General features: G+C 39.4%; 2 protein-coding genes across 3 annotated transcripts in view; both read right to left on the bottom strand.

Annotated features, from left to right (window-relative positions):
• The window catches only part of mxd1 (MAX dimerization protein 1), a 44,719-nt gene extending 25,320 nt beyond the window's left edge, over positions 1-19,399 (bottom strand). Inside the window, exons 1-2 of one of the 2 annotated variants that reach the window (XM_034299206.2) lie at positions 18,221-19,399; positions 17,410-17,509 (exon numbers count right to left, since the gene is read on the bottom strand). In XM_034299206.2, the coding sequence (XP_034155097.1) occupies positions 17,410-17,509; positions 18,221-18,287 (167 nt within the window). In that variant the 5' untranslated portion in view covers positions 18,288-19,399. The remainder of the gene's footprint in view (positions 1-17,409; positions 17,510-18,220) is intronic. The other variant, XM_034299205.2, reaches the window with a different exon arrangement.
• A 739-nt stretch (positions 19,400-20,138) lies between these two features.
• Positions 20,139-24,000, bottom strand: part of snrnp27 (small nuclear ribonucleoprotein 27 (U4/U6.U5)) — an 8,888-nt gene continuing 5,026 nt past the window's right edge. Inside the window, exon 6 of the mRNA XM_034299117.2 lies at positions 20,139-20,379. Coding sequence (XP_034155008.1) covers positions 20,325-20,379 — 55 coding nt within the window. The 3' untranslated portion in view covers positions 20,139-20,324. The remainder of the gene's footprint in view (positions 20,380-24,000) is intronic.

Genomic DNA, 24,000 nt, shown 5'->3' with positions numbered 1-24,000 from the left:
ACAGGGAATCTGTTCTCTTTAGAGTTCTAGATAAAAAACTGTCCATTTTTATTGGCGTATACGTTAAAGACAGGAAGTCATCATTAGCTGATATTAGTTTTCGTCACAACTGCACAACTGATTTTGTTTTTTTAAGCAGAGGATAAGAGGATTAGAACATGACCTAGTGATATCACACTCCTCTGAGTGTGATGACAAGACAGGACGCGAGACGAACGTTATCTTTTCAAATGCATACATATTTCCATTTTAAGATAACGTTACCACGGAAAATACACGTTTTCAGATATAAGGAGATAGTACACGCTTTCTTGTTAAGTCTTAAGCTTTAACACTGAGCAATCTGTAGTCCGTTTGCATGATGCAAACATTTGATCTCTTCGAAGACTGAAATTCGATCTGAGTATTTAAAATTAATCTGAGAACAAGTTCTGTGTTTGATCATTCGTACATACGCTAGTGCAAATACTGAAATTCTGTACCAGCCTGGCTTTACGTCGGTTTAGTCGAAGCAAGAACATCCACAGAAACATGGATTGAAAAAGAGCTCAGTACGTCTGGGCAGGTTCTTCAGGATGGTAAGACCTCTGGAGAGAATAGATTTCTTTTTTTTTTTCCTGAAGCACGATGATGACAGAGAGATTCCAACAGGTTGTGAACCTAAGGGATTCTTTATTTATAGCCGTGAGTCTCCTCTACAGGTGCAACGGCGTGTTCGGCAGCGCTGGAGAAAGTTATACTGGAGATTTAATCCTCCTGTTCTGTTCCCTACTCAGAAACGTGGAGCTCTGTTTACTCGGTTTAATCTTTTTAAGACGCTCTCGTCGACTTGCCCTCTCTGATGTCATCTTAACGGTCGTTCCATTACTGTATTAGCTCACGTGAAGCTTGTTGTACGGCCTCGTGGTGAGGAAATGAATCAACGAGTCCAGAAATCACTGCAAGCTGACGCAATTTCATTTCCAATTCCAAACAAAATGGCAAAAAAAGGCTGTTTAGAAGTGTAAACCTGAGTAATATATATGATGTGATATGTAAGAACTGATATTTTATACATATTTAATTTGCGACTTCCTTGTACACTGCAGCAACCTGCTCCATCTGTTCAACATGACTGTCAGTGAAACTTGGTGTACTTTGCTAAAGAATAACACACGCTGTACGAAAGAAATACACACAAAGGGTTTGATGCCAGGATGTTACCACCTCAAAGCGGACTATTTTCATCTAACAGCATGGTCTGAAATGTGTTATTCTACTTATACCATCGATTACAATGTTTTCTTTTATTAATGGACGACGTTGTGTGTTTTAACACTTTACAGTTGCATATAATGCTGTGGAACGTCTTAGAGACAAGTTAACTCCACCTACGTTATAACGGTATTACGTTATTATTACGTTCTCGCTCTCAAAAAACGCAGCTTGTCATATTTCCAAGCAAACAAAAAGCGTAAACTCCTCTGCCTGTGCTGGGAACGTTGATTATTATTAACGTTACAAAAGTTCTGACACTGGAGACTCCTTCCGTCAATGTTAAATAAATGTTTCCCGAACAAAAAAATGTCACCATATCAACAATTTTACTTAAACTAATAATATTTACTTTGTTAAACAATACAAAAAAATGGTTTAATCAGCATGTAATGTTCAACAAACTTGTCTGTCACCTATTTATTTCTTAAGTTTTTATCAATAAAAGCTTTTACACATCATGGTGGACAATTTTGGAAAATGTTTTAAGGATTCAAAATGTTGGACAATTTTCATTACGTTCTCTAAACCGACAAACCTACAAAATTATTTAAATAAAACAAACCGCTGTAGAGAAAAGGGTGCGTCTTAAACCAACCCAGAACATTTTGGCACTATTATTTTTTTTGTAATGGCACCTCAAGCACCAAAAGTTCTAGTTTCAGTAAAAAGCTCAAGAACAGGACGTGATGGTGCTTGTGGGCGGGGCTAGCGGCACTCACACAAGTTGCTGACACGACTCGCAATGGCATTTCTAACATACAACGTTCAAGGTCAATAAATGTCATACAGTATGCGGTGTGTGTGTGTGTGTGTTACACTACTATAAAGCTTACACTATGATTGTGGCATTAAAATGTTAATTATGAGTAAAAAAAAAAAAAAAAAAAAAAAAAATGAAAGAACACTGAAGGTGTGAATTCTAAGAAACAAGGAACAATTTAACTCTGTTATTCCTGGTAACAAAACAAAGTCTGAATTCTGGAAAATATAACAGCACTCATACTGTATTCACTTCACACACACACACACACACACACACACACACACGACAGGCAAATTTAGCAGCAGTAACCAGAACCAATCCCTGAGAGTGCTAGACCTGTGACCTGGTGTCCATCAATCACTTTTTACTGTACTCCTTATACACACACACACACACACACACACACACACACACACACACAAACTTTCTATCATTGTGAGGATGTTTGACCTAATGATTACTTCAGCTAATTAACACTATTCCTGCCTCTAACCCTCGTCTCTAATCTTAAACAAAAGGAATGATTTTTGCCTCTTTTGGTTTTTTAAATAAAATGAGTGATTAGTAAACACTGTATCTTTGTGAGAACCAGGTGACTGTGAGGACCGATGGTCTTTTCTGACGGTCACAAAGAGATGAATGTGCTTTCACACCTCTCGTGGTGTATCATATGCCTGCATGTAAGTGAGAGCAGAGGGGGAAAAAATCTAGCAGTGCAACACACACACACACACAATCTGGGCTCACGTGAGCCGATCCTCTGGCTCCTGCATCGCGACTAATTTGCATAGAACTGCACAGAGGAACTCAAATGAATTCAGATGTTACTCTGAATAGAAACTACAGGAAATAAAATGGCCGCCGGCGTCGGACTTTTCTGCAGCTATTACCAGTGCCGCCTGATCTGTACTGGAGCTACTTTACTACATTTTTACCCCCGATACAAACCACAAACGCATGTCGATTATATCTGTTATGTAAATCTGTGCCATCATTAATACAAATAAACAAATTTCAGCTGTAAATGTACTGTTTTAATTTTAATAACATAATCCCGAAACTATAATAAACCTACAAGTAAATTTATACCACAGTGCTGCTTTATTCTTCAATCAGAGCACGAGCAATAATTTTCTATAACAGCAGCTCTGAGAGTAGTTTCACGAACGACAGGTTTATATTAATGCGCTCGTTCTAATGCGTTATCGTTTCTATAGCAACAGCTATATCATTCGCGGGGACTCGTACGCTCCGCATAGTCAACGGCTAATAATTAAGAGATTTAGAAACGTTTTGTTGCTTAACAAGAAAGAAAAATGTGCACGCTTTTTTGTAATGGTGACACTTTCTGTTAGATACGTAACATTTCTGGAAGGAGTCTCCAGTGTTAGCGCTTTGTAACAGTCAGCAGAGTCATCAGGACCGAGGAGTTTTACGCTTCTTTGCGGTTTCTCGGTAACATGACAAGCTGCGTTTTTTTTTTTTGTCTTATTAACTTCAAGACAGAGAGATGAAAGAGAGGCTGGTGAGGGAAAGACCGTTTATAGCTGCTATAACGTAAGTGAAAACAGGAACTAATGTCTCGCAGACTTTCCACAACATACTATAAACAAAGAAAAAGCATCATCTGTTGCTCATTAATAAATTTAAAAATGTAATGGTAGGCAAATCACTGTGGTATAAGAGGAATAACATGGTGTTCTACAAAAATAATCCACTTCGGGGTCGTAACATCTCACACCAACGTGGCGTGAATTATTTTCATACAGCAGCGTGTTCCGTATGAACTGTATGTTATTCCTTATTAATGTATGATGTGTATCAGTGAATCGGTTTATTCATTCTACTCACAGCTATTCTTTATTCATTTAGGAATATACTATTGAGACAATTTTAAGACCTCTGTGAAGCCAAAATTTAAAGAATGGGCAATTTTTATCTCACTTAACATAAGATCTCATGAGGTAACTTAATACTTAACTTACTTAACTTATAAATATTCATATTAATACTTACTTAACGTAAATATTATATCACATTCGATAGTCAGGATTGAGATCAGAAGGTGTAGATTTTGAGTTTTGGGCCGTTATTTGGGCTGCATTTTTTTAATATATATACGCAAATAGGTAACGCTGCTAATAACGACATTCTACAAGACACAAGATTCCTCGTTAGGGAAAACAATCTGTAAGTCTGGTTAAAATGCTAACCTAGCTAGACTAGGCCAATATTTCTGCCGGTAATTTTTCCACTAAGCAAATTTGAAGAAAATGGATGACGTTTGTCTGAACGAATCTTCTGAAGAATTTCTGTTTAGATAATTATTGACTTGTTATATTTGTGTTGCTTGTTTGTGTTTATATGTTATAAAAAATGAAAACAAAATCTAACGAAAACAAAATCTAATTCACAGATTATAGAACATATGATACTTCTGTACGTACGATTTATAGTCCTGGGCCTTAAAGTGTGTGGTTTGTGGAAAATAAATCTGTGCTGCAGACATATTTGTTTACGATTGAGAAAATCTGATTTGTAGAATTTCGTAAGAAACCTTTACGCTTTTTAAGAGGAAAAAAAAAAGCTTCATAAATTGAATAATACCTAAGGGACCACCCGAATATGCTTCTTTGCACTAAACCAGGTCTGACTTTTCCCTCTCTGAAAGTGCGTGAACTGAAGCGAGAGAGGAAAGACGGAGGGATGAGCATTACTCGTCTATCGTCCCGCCCCTCCCCCAGCCGCCATCTCCTCATCTGACCCCCGGTCCCCTCTGTATTGACCCTTCCTCTAAAAATACCCCGTCCTCGCAAAACACACAAATCGTTTCTCTGGCAACCGTCGCTCTCGCGTATATACACCCGTATCTGCGTCGCCACTTGGAGAAAGGAATTATGGGTAAGCGTAGCTCGAAGGTACACACTTCCTGTGCTGTGAAAACTGTCAATCCGACTTCCTTTTTTTTTTTTTTTCCTCCCCAGACATCCCAGACTACTGCAGGAGTCATTTCTGTTTCTACACTTCTGCAGTTTTAATAAAAGTTTAAAAAGAAAAGAGGAGTGCATCACCTCTCGGTGATTAATTTCTCTTTGCGTCGAGGTCCTTTAAGTAAATATTAACACAAAAAATTCCAGTGCCTCGGAAACGTGAGCCGAAAACATGAGGACCATCTGTACACACTTCTTTCTAAAAATAAATAAATAAATAAATAAATAAAAACCCTGAGATCTGAGATAGAGGAACGCTAATCGTTACGTGGCAGTCACGTCAACTTTGTGCTGCGATGATTTTTTTTTCTCCCTTGAGACGTATTTCAGCATAAAAAGTGCCACCGATCATCCTCAAATATGGTGTTTAACACAATTCCATGACATCCAGTCTTTTACTTCCATCTTTGTGCCAGACTTCGTGTTTCTGTTCACGTTGCGCGCGTGGAGGATGCGAGACACGTGCGCGTCAGTGTGTTACTGATTTGGGGCGAATAGAGCGTGACGATTGTGTTACGTGTCTTAGGAAAGCAATGAAGTGCAAAGGAGACCGTCTCGGCTGCATGGCTACGGTCTCGTAAGATCTGCATTCCTCTGTGTGTGTGTGTGTGTGTGTGTTTGAGGCAGCTAGTGCTAACATAACAACCCTCGGTGCCCGACAGGGGCTTGTGGTGTAACGCTGAGAGCCACCTGTTCAACCAGGCAGAGCCAAACCTCGCACAAATCTGGTGCATGTTCCAGAAAAAAAAAAAATAAAAAAAAAAAAACAACTTGGGAATATTTTTCCGTTTGTGTTCTCCTGGGGGCCGAGAGCTTCGTCTCCTGAAAATAACCCCTGTCCTTTTTTTCCGTCTGGCTATTTATTACCCTCAGCGTAAACCCTAAGCGGTGCGAGACACTCTCGGCTTTATACGCGGCTTTACAGTATCGATCGAGCTGCATCCTCGTCATGGGGAAATTTATACCTCCAATTAAAAACCGGAATAAGGCTACGTTAGGGCCGTTTGTTGCGTCTGAAATGTAGAGGAAAGTGATATTAGGATCTGTGGCAGCTTTTTGGAGAGTGAGAGTGAGAGTGTGTGTGTGTGTGTGTGTGTGTGTGTGTAAAGGAAGAAGAGGTAGGTGGAAAACTGTCATATGTGTAATGCTGGAGCTGGAACTGTACTCGTTGCTCAGAGCTGGCAGCGATGCAGAACGGAGGGGGAGGGAAGGAAGAAACACACACACACACACATACACACACACACACACACACACACGGCGCGTAACACTCCAACCCTTCCCCCAACAAGCCATCAGGAAACGTAACGAGCCAAAGTAGGAGGGAGGCATGCAGAGACAGAGAGGGAAAAAAAAAAAAAAGAGAGACAGAGGGAATATCTTTGGATCGTACGAGCTGATGACAAGTCATACGACACACACACACACACACACAGACACGCTCGACAGAAGTTCTTCGGCTCTCCTGAATGCTTTTTAACGACGGCGCTCCGTCAATCGACTCGCTTTCGATCTACCCGCCGCTCTGACTGGACGAAGCCGAGAGCTACGCCGTCGCTCTGCTACACGAACGCTCGCATAATCTAACCATGCTGCTGTTTTTATTAAAGAAAAACATAATAATCCCAACAATGACATGATGACGATTTCTGTAAGGAGATACTTATTTAACATTTATGGAAGGAGTCTCCAGTGTGAGCGCTTTGTAAAGCTGAGAATTGAAGTTTTCCGACACGTGACGGTGAACGGGCGACTTTTTACAGCTGCTATAACGCAAGTGAGAAGAGGAACTGACTTGTTTCAACGACGTTCCACGACATTAAATGTAACTATAAACTATATACATCAGGTGTTTTTTAAAATAATAATAATAATTTAAAAAAAATGTGGTGTAAGAGGAATAAAACACTTCAGGACGTTCCCAGCATTCCTTAACCATGCGAATGGGGAAGTGTACAGGAAGACGCAGAGCCAAAAAAAAAAAAAAAAAAACAAAACAAAAAACACTCAAATGAACTATGTTTAATGCTACTGTAGTGTAAGACACGCCCCCGAGGGCGGGACATAAATGACTCTAGAGAGCGTTTAATTGGATAATCATGAAGTTTTGCCTAAAAATAAATCGTCAAAAAAAAAAAAACATTTTCACAGAGTTCCCAGAAGTGAAGTTGTATAAAATTTAAACGAGAATATCTCCAAAACTATTTTTTTAAAAAGTTTTATTTAGTATCTTCTTGGTTTCCGTAACACCAAGGACACAAAACATAGAGGTGTGATGGATCAGTGATTAGGATTCTGGCTACAGACCAAAAGGTTGCAGATGTTTAGTACTGAAGTCAGTGCTGATCAGAAGAAAGAGGCAATGAGGATGAGAATGAGGATGAGGATGAGGATGATGTGCTGAAAGTGTATAAAACCAGATGAGTTTAATCGTACAGATCACAGAGGCTGCGATGTATAGAGCGCCTGAGCTCGAGTTCTCAATAGTTACTTTCATATACGCCACTGTTTTGCAAACCACACAATGCAAATGTCAGAAGGTTCTCTCAGGGTGACAACGTAAACACCGTGTTCCTCAGCAGTGCTCGGCGCTCGGCCAGAAACATCCCCACTTTAATAACGCTTTATTAAATACCTTCACAAATCATTTCCTCGTAATCATTACAGCCTTATTTACCATGCCAAGAAAATTTAAAAAGGTCCCTCCCCATTAAACGCAAATTCAGTCTTAATAATTACTAAAGTCACAAAAACACAATTTATTATTATTATTATTATTATTATTATTATTATTATTAAATTCTAATCAGGGGAATTAATTTGACCTCAAAAAATCTGGAAAATCTGACTTGGTGTTATGTGAGAGAGTGTTGTTGCATCATAAAATATAACAGCCAATCATGTTCCAGTATGCAAATGAGGGCCATGAAGGTATACCAGTACACTAGGGAAATCACGGGCGGGGCTTGCATATAGTATGCGTATATATACAGTATATAAACAATATGGCCAAAAGTTTGTGGACACCTGACCATCACACCCATATGTGGTTCTTCTCCAAACTGGTGCCACAAAGTTGGAAGCACACAGAACATCCCTGTATGCTGTAACATTACAGTTTCCCTTCACAGGAACTAAGAGGCTGAAACCTGTTCCAGCATGACAATGCTCCTGTGCACAAAGCCAGCTCCATGAAGACATGGTGTGTGAAGGTTGGAGTGGAAGAACTCGAGGGTCCTGCACAGAGCCCTGACCTCAACCCCACTGAACACCTTTGGGATGAACTGGAACACCGACTGCAGCCCGGATCTCCTCGACATCCCAACATCAGCGCCTGATCTCACTAATGCTCCTGTAGCTGAATGAACACAAATCCCCACAGCCACGCTCCAACATCTAGTGGAAAGACTTCGCAGAAGAGTGGAGCTCATTATAACAGCAAACACAGCGGGAATAAATCTGGAATGGGATCTTCAACAAGTACATGTTGTATGAATGTTATGGTCAGGTGTCCGCAAACTTTCGGCCGTATAGTGTATATATAAATGCACTGTTCTGAATTTCATGATGTCTAATGAGACAATTTGTGAAACTCCAACATCAAGTGATTCATTTTATTAAATATATTAACTATGATGGTTGAGAAAATGAATTTAAGCTCCTTTGCAAACTCCCGTGGCACACTGGTTACGGCGGATGTTGGCACTTGGACGCGTGGATGACACTTGATTACCACGGCAACAGGACAAAACACTTAGACCGGTGTCTGTAATTGCTCTCTTACTCACTGTCTCTTACTATATAAACAATTTAAAAAAAAAAAACAAAAAACAGTGTGCTCAGGAAAAACACATCACCGTGACCTTCTGCTACGAAAACAATCTGAACGACGCAAATGAACCTAAAACCACAAAAATACAGAAGTAATAAATGTTTTTCTGTATTGAATAACAAGTCCCCGCTGGTTGTAGTAGCTGTTCAATAACTTTTTTTTTTCCTAAATAAATTGTAGTAGTGTGTAAAAAGGATGGGCGAAACGCCTGAAACGTTATATCACGTTATTTCGTGGCATTTCTATGATACACGATTTGTATTACGATATATAGGACAGCTACAGCCATAAAAAAAAAAAAAAAAAAAAAAAAAAAAAAACACTCTTTGTTTGATGATATGATATTCTCATTTCAAGTCTACTAAAACTGGAAAAATTATAAATTATAATGCTAGAAAAATAATTCGAACACATTTTTAGAATAATGAGACGAAGATTCTGGGAAAAAAATGAAATCTCAGATCAGCTGATTCCAATCAGAGCTTGCAATTAATTTAAAAAAAAAAAAAAAAAAAAAAAAAGGTATCGATATATGTGACGTCTCAGAAAAAGTACCATGCCACAATTTATCATGATATTGATATTATATCGATATTTGCATTGAATATAATTTATCTGCCTCTACAAAATGGCTGCTATACGATATTTAGTCTGGAACAAATTCAGACACACACAGATGACCTGTTTATTACTATAAGCAAAATAATGATGTAATTGATTTATTCAGGAATTTGTGGGTCTGTTTACGACTTTACGGGTTCGAGACTAGAGCATCGTTAATGAAGATCGAAGATTATTATCATTTTTTTTTTTTTGGGAAGATGCTGAGAAAATGTGTAAAAAGAACAAAGCCTAACAAGCTGCTGTTTATTGTTAGATTAAAAAAACAATAAATAAATACTGAGGATGATGGGTAATAAAATGGCCGCCGAATTTGAATCTCTAAGCCGGTCTTCCCTCGTGACGGGGAAGGTACCACCTCACACGGGGGAAATGCCGTGTGATGTTGCTATGACGACATGCGATGGCTGGGAAAACACATCGTGGCTTCGTTTCAGAAAATCTGCATCCGCTGCAGAAAACTGATGAAGCTTGCTTGCCCCCACACACACACACACACACACACACACACACACACACACACACACACACACACACCTACCTGCACTACGTCCTGCTCTGAGCTGGAATGATAAGTTTCCCTCCCTGACCACAACACACACTGCTGTGTATAAATAGCGCTGACCCTGGGTTACCCTTATCCAACGTTCACATCCAGTTATCTCCTGTTACACACCACACACACACACACACAAACACTGACACACACACACACACACACACAAACACTGACACACACACAGACACTCCACAACAGGAGCTTGTTCTCACATCATCTGTACACGCGCCTCTTCGTTTGACTCTGATGTAAACGTGTAAAAGTCTAAAAGGAACTGTTCCTGAATAAATTCCTGTTTTCAGATCGCTGCACGGGAACACATTCACACAAACTGCCTCTTAGAGCTGTTACGCGGAGGCGTGATCCCGAAGAAGCAAACGTGAATTAAACAAAAAAAAAAAAAATTCCACCGTGGTTAGAATTAACATGTGATCTTCAGGAAATCTTGGGCTTACAGATATTATATCCTAATAAAATTCTGAGTCGACTTTTTAAACCTAAACACGCTTCCATAGTCATGCTGGTCGACAATTTCGTAAAAATTACCCACAATGCCGTTCGACTACCTGCTGAGAGTGGTGCAGTGGGATTAATGCTGCATTGGACTAAAGGTCGTAACTCATAATTCCTTGTGAAGACTTCTGACTAACCCTCACTCCATCTCTACCTAAAGGCAGTGATGCAGCGGCGCTTTAGTGTTAAGTCTTTAGCTCCTCATCTGTACACTCTGCTCAAACAGTCCAGCTTCCAAAGTGTCAACTTTAACGCTAATCCCGCCATCACGCTAATGCCATCGCGCTCGTCGTCTCGTAGATCGCTAACTAGCCGAGACGGCATGCAACGAGAATAACGGCGACCAATAAATCAGCACCAGAATCACTGAACACCTCAGAAATATTTTAATATAAACATATATAATGGAGGTTTACTTTACATACAAGGCTAACACTGATAATACGTAATAGAAGAAGAAGAAAAAAAAAAACTTACACACCTTGAAACGTATTCATAAATTTTGCTAATAGCTGTGAAAATCCATAGTTAAGCTTAAAGTTAAACTTTTATCATTGCCTGCTTTACGCTTTCACATCCGAGGTTTAAGAGGCACGACGTCCAAGATGGCCGCCTCCATAGCGCTTGGCTACACTGTAGCTCCTGCTGTGTCCTAATCCACATCCATACATCAGACGATTTACATTAGCCTCGACTGCATCTGTGAGAGAAGCGTGCTAATTTTATTTAATCAAAGGGCTTTCAACTGGGCATCGATATCAGAGAGGAGCTATGACCTGAAAACAACCCGCGTTCATAACCAATAAAAAAAATAAAAAAATCAAAGCTAGTGGGGTCGACCATATGCATAATGAGGCGGTGAACAGAACAATCAGCTCGGCCCTGTTCAAAAGGAAGGAGGAGAAGGAGGAGGAGGAGGAAGAGGTGCGCTGGAGGGGGAGGATGGGAGGATGAAGAGGCCTGGGGCAGTGAATGATGGCCGAGTAATTAACAGGAGTGGGGGGTGGAGGAGAAGCGTGGGAGTGTGTTGGGAACATCGGAGCAACGTGTGTGTGTGTGCGTGCGCAATGAATCAGTCTGCTCGGATGTACGACGTGGCCCTTCGCTGGAGTCGCACTTGAACACGATGAGCAGCCGCGGGATGATAATGAGGACAAGGCCGCGGTCTAGCGGCTCAGACAGACGCTCAACCATCAGCGCTGCGTGCGAAAAGTGGACGAGGATCAACTCTGCGTGACTAATTCATCTCAGGGCAAAACCGTCATCTCTTTAAACACCTTCACACGAGCGATGTGAAACGTACAAACCACTGTGTGTCATGCTGCTACAGGAAACTAATCAACAGCCGAGTTACTGCTGCCACGCTGACCTGTTTTATTCCTCTTACACCACAGCGACCGCTCAGCCATTCCAATCTTTATGTATTAATCATCACGTTATGTTACGTTACGTTTTACATTTTATCCGCAGCTATAAACAAGTCTTTCCCCTGCGTTATCTTGAAGACAATAAACCAAAAAAAAAAAACACCTTGTTGCTAAGCAACCACAAAGCGTAAACTCCTCTGACCTCTGACACTGGAGACTCCTTCCCTAAACGTTAAACATACAGACGTTCTCCTTACAGAAAACTCGTTCAGCCGCATCAGTGATTTTGCGTTCAAGTCCCCGTGAATGAGCTGTTACTATAGAAACGTAAATACGTATAACGTATTCGAACGAGCGCATTAATATAAACCTACTACTTCTAGACTAATCAGAATCCAGAATTCGAAGTGCACAGAAGCGACACGGAGTGCATAGAAGCGACACGTTTTAAAAGACGATTGACTTGTAAAAGAAATTCTGCGATGTCGCTGATGTTTCTGATTGAAGTCCAGGAAAATAACTGATTAAACGAGAGGAAATTCACCAAAACGAGAACAGACAACGATTTTCTTTATTATTTTAACGGCTTTCTTTTTCTTGATCTGTTCGTATCCGTGTCCGTGGAGTCGATTGGTGTCGGATGAGCGTTGATATCTGCGATCCTCTCGGGATTTATTACGGTATCATTACGACGTCCCGCCCCAAATAATAACACCATCGCTGAACAGTTTAACATTTTAACGTTGTATTTCTCAAATTTGTTACACTGCTACACGAGTCTTTGGGAGTCGAGGCGACGGATTCGTCTGGATTTTTTTTCAGGTGAATATCTTGGGTCTCGTGAATGGAATACGATTATACGATTTCTCTCTCTCTCTCTCTCTCTCTCTCTCTCTCTCTCTCTCTCTCTCTCTCTGTGACGCGTCTGAACATCCTTTCGAGAGCACACACTCGGCCTCCGCAGGCAGCCTGAAGAGAACTCTGAGAGATCCACGATGACGATATTGTTAAACATCACGACAGTGTAACTGTTTCTCTACGGTTCGGTGAAGGAGGCGGCGTGTGCAGATACATTTCATAAAATTATTATCTAGTCGAGGGAAAAGCTGAAGCAAAGTACACAAAGTTTCCAGACAAAATTCCTTTATCGGCTGTGCAGAGAAAAGAGCTTCTGAGGCTGTAAAAGTCAAACTACATCATATATTTATTCATTTCACTTATTTTTATAATTTACCATTTAAAATAAAACTATTTCTTTATCAATTTATTTATTTATTTACCTTATTTATTGATTTATTCCTTTCTTTCTTTCTTTCTTTTTTCCTTCTTTGACTTTCTTACTTCTTTTATTTTTCTTTCCTTCTTTCTTTCTTTCATTTCTTATTTCTTTATTTATTTTTCTTTCTTATTAATATTTGTCTTTTTCTTTGTTTATTTGTCTTGCTTTCCTGCTTACTTCTTTATTTATTTTTCTTTCTTTCTTTCCTTCTTACATTACTTTCGTGCCCATTCCTTTATATTTATGGTGGGCAATATGACAAAAATATCACAACACTGATATTTCTTATATTACCCACTGACAAAATTACATTTTTTATCACTAAAAAGAAAGGGAAATAAAAATCCGTACAAAATCGTAACATTAAACCGGCGTTACAGGAATACTAACGATACCGGCTCTATCTCAGAAAAGTGTACTGTGACACAATTCATCACAATATTGTCTCACAATTCTCACAAGATCGGGAATAATCATATCGGGAAAATCCGAAAAGACATAATGTAAAAGTGCGTAAACGCTACGTAAAGTAACGTAAGGCTGACTTTTTTTTTAGCATCAGGACTGGATTTTTTTCCCCAAACCGTGAAGACGTCAGAAGAGATTTAAATTAAAGCTCATACTGATGTCTAAAAGTCTGATTATAGAAATGAAGGTGTGTTCTGAGACGTGTTTATCTGCTTCCTGAGCATTAATTGAATCTTGGCTCGGGTGCCGCTAGCCGACAGAAATAGAGGCAGGGTGTAAAATCCTGCTGCCGGGCGGAGTAGCACGCTGTAGCGCGTCTGAGGGCATTTTCTGGCACGCTGTACTGATGCTAACTGTGTTTTTAAGCGGCTGATTGGACGTCTCGCATATGTCACGGTTACGGGAAGGCGTGTGCTGGGGAAAAAAACCAAAGCACGGGAAAAAACAGCGAGATCATGTGGGCGGATAAAGTGTGTGTTTAAACAAGTGTGTGGTTATTTTGGAGAAATATGGAAGCAGAGTTGTATCGGGGCCTGACGGTCACGCTAACAAGCGATGAAGATCGAGATTTTCTCAGTTCTACGGAAAGTAGTTACACAGTAAAGCGCTGAATACTAACAAACGACTCCTCAAACGACTCCTTAAACGACTCCTTAAACGACTCCTTAAACGACTCCTCAGACGACTCCTCTGGAGTGTTTGGTGTTGTATCTCTCCACTTCCTCGTTCCTACCTGCATTTAGTTTCCTGTTTCCTGTTTGACGCACAGAGTAACTGCGGTTTCATCTTCTCCTGTCCTGTACGACTTCTCGTTAAATGTGTAAAGAGACGTTACGAAGAAAATTAAAGCTTGATAAGACGTAGCAGAGATCGTAGCTAGTGCAGGTAGCTGGCGTGAGCGCAGGGCGGAGCTTCAGAAACCAAACTGTGATGTGCGGTTTACTGAAAATATGGTGCGCCATCACGGTATAAATATGCAGCACTGGTGTATGACTAGGTCATACATGTTTGTTGCGTAAGTATTGGCACCTGTCTACTGCATACACGTTTGTTGCATAAGTATTGGCGCCTGCCTAGCATGTACGTTTGTTGTGTAAGTATTGGCACCTGATTAGCGTACATGTACGTTTAGTTCATAAATGTTTGTTGCGTAAGTATTGGCACCTGTCTATTGCATACGCTTGTTGCGTAAGTATTGGAACGTGTGTAGTGCATACGTTTGGTGCATAAGTATTGGCGCCTGCCTACTGTGTACGTTTGTTGCGTAAGTATTGGCACCTGCCTATTGCATACATATTTGTTGCGTAAGTATTGGCACGTGTGTAGTGCGTACGTTTGGTGCATAAGTATTGGCACACGATTAGTGTATATGTATGTTTAGTTCATAAATATTTAGTGCATAAGTATTGGCACCTGCCTATTGCATACACGTTTGCTGCATAAGTATTGGCACCTGATTAGCGTACATGTACATTTAGTTCATAAATGTTTGGTGCATAAGTATTGGTATGTGTGTAGTGCGTACGTTTGGTGCATAAGTATTAGCGCCTGCCTACTGTGTATGTTTGTTGCGTAAGTATTGGCACCTGATTAGCGTACATGTACGGTTAGTTCATAAATGTTTGTTGCGTAAGTATTGGCACCTGTCTATTGCATACACGTTTGTTGGGTAAGTATTGGCACCTGATTAGCGTACATGTACGGTTAGTTCATACATGTTTGTTGCGTAAGTATTGTAACCTGTGTAGTGCATACGTTTGTTGCATAAGTATTGGCGCCTGCCTACTGTGTACGTTTGGTGCATAAGTATTGGCACCTGCCTACTGTGTACGTTTGGTGCATAAGTATTGGCACCTGCCTACTGCATACATGTTTGGTGCATAAGTATTGGCGCATGATTGGTGTATATGTTCGTTTAGTTCATAAATATTTAGTGCATTAGTATTGGCACCTGCTTATTGCATACATGTTTGTTGCGTAAGTATTGGCACATGATTAGCGTACATGTACATTTAGTTCATAAATGTTTGGTGCATAAGTATTGGTATGTGTGTAGTGCGTACGTTTGGTGCATAAGTATTGGCACCTGCCTACTGTGTACGTTTGTTGCGTAAGTATTGGCACATGATTAGCGTACATGTACGGTTAGTTCATAAATGTTTGTTGCGTAAGTATTGGCACCTGTCTATTGCATACACGTTTGTTGGGTAAGTATTGGCACCTGATTAGCGTACATGTACGGTTAGTTCATACATGTTTGTTGCGTAAGTATTGTAACCTGTGTAGTGCATACGTTTGTTGCATAAGTATTGGCGCCTGCCTACTGTGTACGTTTGGTGCATAAGTATTGGCACCTGCCTACTGTGTACGTTTGGTGCATAAGTATTGGCACCTGCCTACTGCATACATGTTTGGTGCATAAGTATTGGCGCATGATTGGTGTATATGTTCGTTTAGTTCATAAATATTTAGTGCATTAGTATTGGCACCTGCTTATTGCATACATGTTTGTTGCGTAAGTATTGGCACATGATTAGCGTACATGTACATTTAGTTCATAAATGTTTGGTGCATAAGTATTGGTATGTGTGTAGTGCGTACGTTTGGTGCATAAGTATTGGCACCTGCCTACTGTGTACGTTTGTTGCGTAAGTATTGGCACCTGATTAGCGTACATGTACGGTTAGTTCATAAATGTTTGTTGCGTAAGTATTGGCACCTGTCTATTGCATACACGTTTGTTAGGTAAGTATTGGCACCTGATTAGCGTACATGTACGGTTAGTTCATACATGTTTGTTGCGTAAGTATTGTAACCTGTGTAGTGCATACGTTTGTTGCATAAGTATTGGCGCCGGCCTACTGTGTACGTTTGGTGCATAAGTATTGGCACCTGCCTACTGTGTACGTTTGGTGCATAAGTATTGGCACCTGCCTACTGCATACATGTTTGGTGCATAAGTATTGGCACATGATTAGCGTACATGTACATTTAGTTCTTAAATGTTTGGTGCGTAAGTATTGGCACCTGCCTATTGCATACATTATTAGTGTATATGTATTAGTGCATAAATATTGGCACTTGCCTAGAGCATACATATTTAATGCGTAAGTACAGGTACATGCCTATTGCATACACTTAGTTCATACGTTTAGTGCGTAAGTATTGGCACCTGTCTAGTGAATACATGATTAATGCATATGTAGCAGTGCATGCCTAGTGCATAAATATTGGCACCTGCCCAGAGCATACATGTTTAGTGCATAAGTATTGGCACCTGTCCAGTGAATACATGATCAGTGTATATGTATTAGTGCCTATTGCATACGTTTATTTCATAGGTATCTAGTGCATAAGTATTGGCACCTGCCTACTGCATACCTGTTTAGTGTATATGTATTAGTGCATGCCTAGTGCATAAGTATTGGCACCCACGTACTGCATACACTTAGCTCATACACGTCTAGTGCATAAGTATTGGCACCTATCTGGCAATTAGCGTATATGTATCATATGTCTAGTATATGTATATGTCTAGTGCATAAGTATTGGCACCTGCATGTTTAGTACATACGCATCTGCACATTCGCAGTGCATACATGCCTAATGCATACATATTTAGTGTATATGTATCTGCACATGTTTAGTGCATAAGTATTGGCGCATGTCTTGCGGAAGTGATTTCCGGGTTTAATGGATACGATGGACGTACGAGCGTGTGTGAGCGTCAAACGGCTGAAACTAGGTCACACATTTTTACCTGCTGCTGCAATTTTTCTTGCTTTTATTTTTCCGCTTGGAGCCGTCCCTGTCTTTGTGGCTGGTGAACGGTAACATCGAGGCGTACCCGTGTTCTGCTTCTGCAAAATAAATAAATAAATAAATAAATAAATAATCAGAACAATTTTTTTAACATCAATCAAAACACGACAGCGCTCTGGAAACATCCTCTCGAGCAAAACGGTGAATTGTGTTTTTCAAAAAAAAAAAAAAAAGAAAAAAAAAAAAAGAGTCAATGTACTGCTTTTGGGTCAATGATGTCATCTGAACTGGAGTAAACCCAACAGCCCAAACCACAACACATCCAGGAGGAGGGGAGGGAGGGAGAGGAAAAGAAAAGAGTCGGAGGATGAGGTTGATGATGATGATGATGCGTTAGGAAAACCTCCATCAGGACTCAAAAAAAAAAAATTTAATCCCATATAGGACAAGAAAGCAAAGAAAATCCACCACACACACACACACACACAAATCCTGGTATGCATGAGGATGCATGCATGCAAAGCACAAAAAAAATATATAATCACGTGAGACTTGCAAAGGAGGCACAACAACAACAACAAATAAACAAAATATAAAATTAATTTATGCAAAAAAATCTAATCTTGCATTGCAATTTCGAGTAAAAAGGGCTACATTTGTTTTATTTGTGATCTCAGCAAACACACACACACACACACACACACACACGCACAGACACACAGCGCGTGCGTGCATGCAAACCAAAAAAACATGCATGCAATATATTAAAAAATATATATTTTTAAACAAGTATAAGTATTTTTTTTTACCTCTTTCTCTACGATCAAGATACTCAGCAGCTTCGATCAACATCTGCACCATCCCGATGGCGGCCATGTTCAACAATAACACCGATGTAATGTTAGTAATGTTATAAAAAAGTGAGAAAAATTAAAAATAAAAATAATAATGAAGGGGAAAAATTGTTGTTGTTGTTGTTGTTGTTGTTCTCGCGCGCGTCCGTGTCGGTTAGAGGATGAAAAAAAAAAAAACAAACAAAAACAAAAGCTAGCTCAGTGACAGCATGGGAAAAAAAATGTTTTGTGATGAAATTGTGTTTTAAAAAATGTTTTTGTTTTTTTCTGTTGTTGTTTTTTTTGTAGTAAATCTAGTGTTGGTTCCCAAATGACGTGTCAGCAGCGAGCTAGCTCTGGCTAATCGTGTTGTGTAGCTAATTTTTTGGGCTGTATTTCTTTTTTTTTTTAAGACACAAAGTGAAAAAAAAGCAAAAACAAGCTGCCAAAATGATCATAAAAATAAAAACAAAGCACAAAAATTCTTGGTGTAAATTATAAAGTGCGATTGAAAAACCAACAAATTAATTAAAAAAAGAAAAAACTTATTTTTTTTTTCTTCTTCTTCCAAATGAACTGTCAAAAACAAAAACAAGCCTTGACAGCAGCTTAGCCTAAAATTACATCAAATATATTTAATGCTTAAAATTACAAGCCCAATTTTTTCCCCTCTGCACTCTTTAAAAATACTTTACTTGACGTTTTAGTGGAAATAAACCTAAAAATGAGCTGCTAGTTGATCTGAAAAGTGAAAAATTAACAAAAAATAAACACAAAGTGCCAGACTTTGTGCAAAAATAATCAGCTCAAGTTGAACTAAAACTAATTAGGCTAAGCTACATCATCAACCAATAGCTCTTAGCAACTGGTTATTGTTATTATTGTTATTATTTTAAATTTATCAACGATAGAAAAAAGCGTAGCTAGTAAAATTATAAACGTCGCTCTTTGCAGGCAGCTGAAACGGTTGTGAAGAGACTGTCATATTATCCTCCGCTCGACCACCGGCTCGATCTCAATCACATCCTCGCTCCCTCTTCATGCGCACTACTTAGGCTGCAAAGTAACGTCACCTCGAGCGCACTAGTTATTCAAAATGTAGCTGTTTGGAATGCGACCGCGACACGCTGGAGGATCCGCTCTGCTATTGGATGACGCGTTCCAGGAAACGCGTTTCCTATTGGTCAAGAGGTCTGTCATGGAAACGAGGGCCGCGCGTGACACGAAGACGTTTTCCTATTGGTCAGCGCGGTCGAGGGTTGCGAAGGCTGAAGAGAATTAAGCGAAAATACGCAGTGAAAAATAACACGATTTGATACGTTTTTAGTCTCTTTAACATCAAAAGATGGATTCAGTGTTGGTTAGTCAAATGGAGTAGTAGTTAATGCGTTTATTTAGTCAGAAATGTAAGCTATTCATGCTTCGTTTGTTGTTCAATCGCTATTGGTCGCCTCGCGCCAGCATAGTTGCTTGTGATTGGTCGAAAAGCAACACCCCCGGAAGTCCAGCGAAGCCACGCCCACTTTCTTCTGCACATGCTGTTTTGCAGAAACATGACTTGGACCATATCTCGATGCTTATGCTCAAAACTATAACATTGTCCTGCATTTTTATTTTCAGATCGATATTTAGATTTATATTTAAATCTTATTCATGCACGTCCTTCATATTTAATATTTATTCATTTAAAAAATGTTCAATTTATTATTTTAATCAGCACACTCCATGTCCCTCATGTAAAAAACTATCACTATCACTGGAATGACCTTTGATAAAGGGCAGAGTGTGTTTTAAAACAGTAAAAGCTGACTCTGAGTGGATTTATTACAGATTATTATATCATAATAAAATTATATTAAATACCAGAATAAGAAAAAAAAAAGCTGCAACCATATAAAATGTCAAATTTTATTCAAAGTCAGGATGTTGGCATGTATATATGTATACTATATATAAACATATTTAGGCATGTAGCATTAACAGTACAAACACAAATTAAAATATACACGTAACGAACGCAAAAACACAGCAATCAAGGAGCAAAAGAGAAGAAGTTAAAGTCGTCGAGATGCGTCCTTGATCAAGCGATGAAGTCCAGAGGTCTGTTGAAGCCACCTTTCCTGTTCATGTATTGCCTGTGAAAGAAAAATATGATTACATCACTGATCTCCTCTCTGCACCAACATATTACATCACCGTCGGCCAATGGGAGCCTTTGTCTCTGAGCTGGGAAGTGACTCTGCATGCGATTGGCCGGCTGAGCCGAGCTGCTGCTGCTGCTGCTGCTGCGAACAGAGCAAGTAAACAACGCAGCATCTCCTCAGCAGCATGCAGATGAAAAAGATGTGTGCAGACGTCTCATCACATCATGCATGCACGAACGGAGACGATTTATAGAAGTTTAGAGCCAAATTTCTTCACTTTCAGTTTAATTCCCAGGCTCTTAAATGAAAAAATTAATAAATTACTCTTTAATTAAAGCAAAGATAGCAGATACACATCTTTTTTTTTTTTTTTTGCACATGTACACTTTCTTTTTTTAAAGAATATCCTTCCATTTATATTTTCACTCCTATTTCTACACTTGCACCTCCATTTTAGTTTAATTACACATCACTGATGTAACATCTTGCACATGTACATTTCTATTTGCAGTGGATATAAAATTCTACACACTCCTGTTAAAATGGCAGGTTTTTACATCACAAAAACATGAAATTAAGTTAAACCATGTCAGAAGCTTTTTCACCCTTATTATGAATTTGCAACATATAAAAATCAAGTGAAAAAACAAGCAGAATTATTTTAGGGGGGGAAAAAAAAAGAAAAAACTTCCAATACCCAGCTTGCATAAGTGTGCATGCTCTTTTATAACAAACGATCACACTCACACTCATGTGAAATAATAATTAGTGTACATCTGCCATCAATTAAAGACACTGATTAACCCCAAGTAAAGTACAGCTGTTCCTGCAGGATTTTCCTGACATCATCTTCGTAACATCCAACCGGAAAAGCTACGGGCTGCAAAGAGCTTAGAAAGCATGTACGAGATCTCGCTGTTAAAAAATATCGATCAGGAGAAGCTTCCAAAAAAATTCCTAGGCATTAGATATACCATGGAACACTGTAAAGACAACAACAAGTGGAGAAAATATGGCACAAGAGTGACATTACTAAGACCAGGACGTCGCTCTAAAACTGAGGAGAAGACCAGGAGGAATCGGGTCAGAGAGGCTGCCAAGAGGCCGACAGCAACATTAAAAGAATTGCAGCAATTTCTGGCAAGTACTGGTTGCTCCCTACACGTGACAACTATCTCCTGAATTCTTCATGGGGTAGTGTGGCAAGAAGGAAGCCTTTTTTTTAACCAAAAAAAAAAATCCAAACCCAGCTAAAGCTTGGAAAAAAAAAATATATATATACACATCCAATCTCACAAAACCATATGGAATAATGTGCTATGGTCTGATGAGACCAAAGTTGAACTTTTACACCATACTACCAAAAGAAAAAAACAAAAAAAGAGGACATCACCAAAAGAACACCATCCCTACGGTGAAGCATGGTGGTGGCAGCATCATGCTTCAGCCAGAACTGGGACTTTTATCAAGGTGGAGTGAATCATGAATAGCTTCAAATATCAATCGATTTTAGTGCAAAACTTTCAGGTGTCTGCTAGAAGGCTGGAGATGAAAAGGAATTTCACCTTTCAGCACGACAACGACCCAAAGCACACATCCAAATCAACAAAGGAACGGCTTCACCAAAAGAAGATCAGTGTTCCTGAATGGCCGAGCCAAAGCCCAGACCTGAATCCAACTAAAACTCTGTAGGGTGACCTGAAGCGAGCTGTGCACAGGAGATTCTCTCACAGTCTGATGGATCTAGAAATGTTTTTGCAAGAAAGAGTGAGAAAATAGATGATAGACTCTTATCCAAAAAGACTGAGTGGTGTAATGAAATCAAAAGCTGCTTCAACAACATAATAGTTTAGGGGTGTGTATACTTATGCAACCAGGTTATTGTAAATTTTTTTCCTCCTAAATGATTCTTATTGGTTTTCACTTTAATTTATAGGTTGCAGTTTTCAATAAAAGACAGAAAATTTTCTGACATGATTTACCTTGATTTTATTTTTTCCATCACAAAAACCTGCTATTTTAACAGGGGTGTGTAAACTTTTTATATCCACTGTACATATTATCACTGCTATCTGTAGCTCTATATATTTTTCTAACCAGATTTATTCATTGTTACCTTTAACTGTTTTTTCTGTATCTTCGAGCAACTGGCACAACTAGTTCCTCTGCGATCAATAAAGTTTATCTTCTCGTTATGGCTAATAACAGATAACAGCTCATCACCCACTGAGCGCACCACGGCGTATAAGATGACGTAAGAATATTCTTCCGCTACGCAAGAATTAACCCAAAGAAGAACTTACAGAACTTTACACAGTACATTTTAGAGTCGTGCTTCATTTCCACAGACTTGAGAGGCGGCTGTAAGAAGAGCTCGGGTTAACGCCGCTCATTAACACTGTCTGATCATCATCATCATCATCATCGTTTGGTTCACCTTTTGCAACAAAATGGCTGACAAAATTTCAACGACTAAAACCTGGACAAACTAGAACTGTAAAGTCGCTAACATGACTTCAATTCCAACTCAATCAAATCTCGAATTAAAATATGGAAAACCTACGGAAAGTTAACATCGTAAGGCTGCCAACAAACGGCTTTAGTGGCATCCTTCAAACAAAAGAGTGAAAGGGAAACAAACAGGCTTTGCCTTTTGCACTGAGACTCTATTAATGTGTATTCTGTAGTGCTGAAGAATAGGGAAAAAGCGTAAGAAATAATATGATGTAATTTATTATACTGAGAGAGAACTGCGTATTTGTCTGTTTTTAATCTGTTGTTTTATTTTATTCGATGTTTGTGAGTAAACATCACCCACAGTGGCATTTAGGCCAATTTATACGTGCTGTTAATTAATTACATTTAACATTAATTACACAAGATGGCTGCAGAGCCTCAGAAATGAACGTGACGCGTCCACGTGGTGCCACACCAGCGTAAACAGTGGAGGCCGTACAGCACCAGGTATGACCCTGTGTCCACAACTGACTAAACAAACGAACGTTGTGTCTGAAATCGCATACTTACGTACAATTCTAGACCGTTACTGAGCACCAACGCTACACACTTTTCCAATTACAGTTAGCGTTTCAATTTTAAAAACCTCTTAAACCTACAGAATGGTTTGCTTTGTGTACCAGTATTCAGGATTTACAAGATTAGTAAATGTTTCTGAATGTACGGTGAGGAGTTTTTCGAATTGAGACGCAGATCATGACGACGATCACGACGACGGCAGAATGTTTCAAAGAGAAACGGAGCTCGTCTGTGTGTTGAACGTTACTGTGCATGAAATCGCTAAACATTACAGTTCGATTTGGAAACCAGATGGACAGAGAGAGAGGAAATGTCTAGAGGACGCTGCATTTAATCCTCCAGATTTACAGGAGGTACTTAATGAGTGTGTGAACAATGACGCTCAGGTAGCAGCTGTGTGTGTGTGCAGGTACGTGCGGTGAAAGCGAAGTTTATTTACGCCTTAAGAGATGTTGGTGCGTCTTGAACCTTTATCACAAACTAAAAATATACTGAAACCTTTGGCTCAATACAGGATTTGGGGCGCCAAAACTTTTCAGAAACTCTTGCAAATGAATGGACGTGTATGTGTTATGA

Source organism: Pangasianodon hypophthalmus, chromosome 24, assembly GCF_027358585.1.
Source record: "Pangasianodon hypophthalmus isolate fPanHyp1 chromosome 24, fPanHyp1.pri, whole genome shotgun sequence".
NCBI lineage: Eukaryota > Metazoa > Chordata > Actinopteri > Siluriformes > Pangasiidae > Pangasianodon > Pangasianodon hypophthalmus.
The sequence above is the reverse complement of the archived record's forward strand: the minus strand, read 5'-3'. Positions and strand labels throughout refer to the sequence as shown.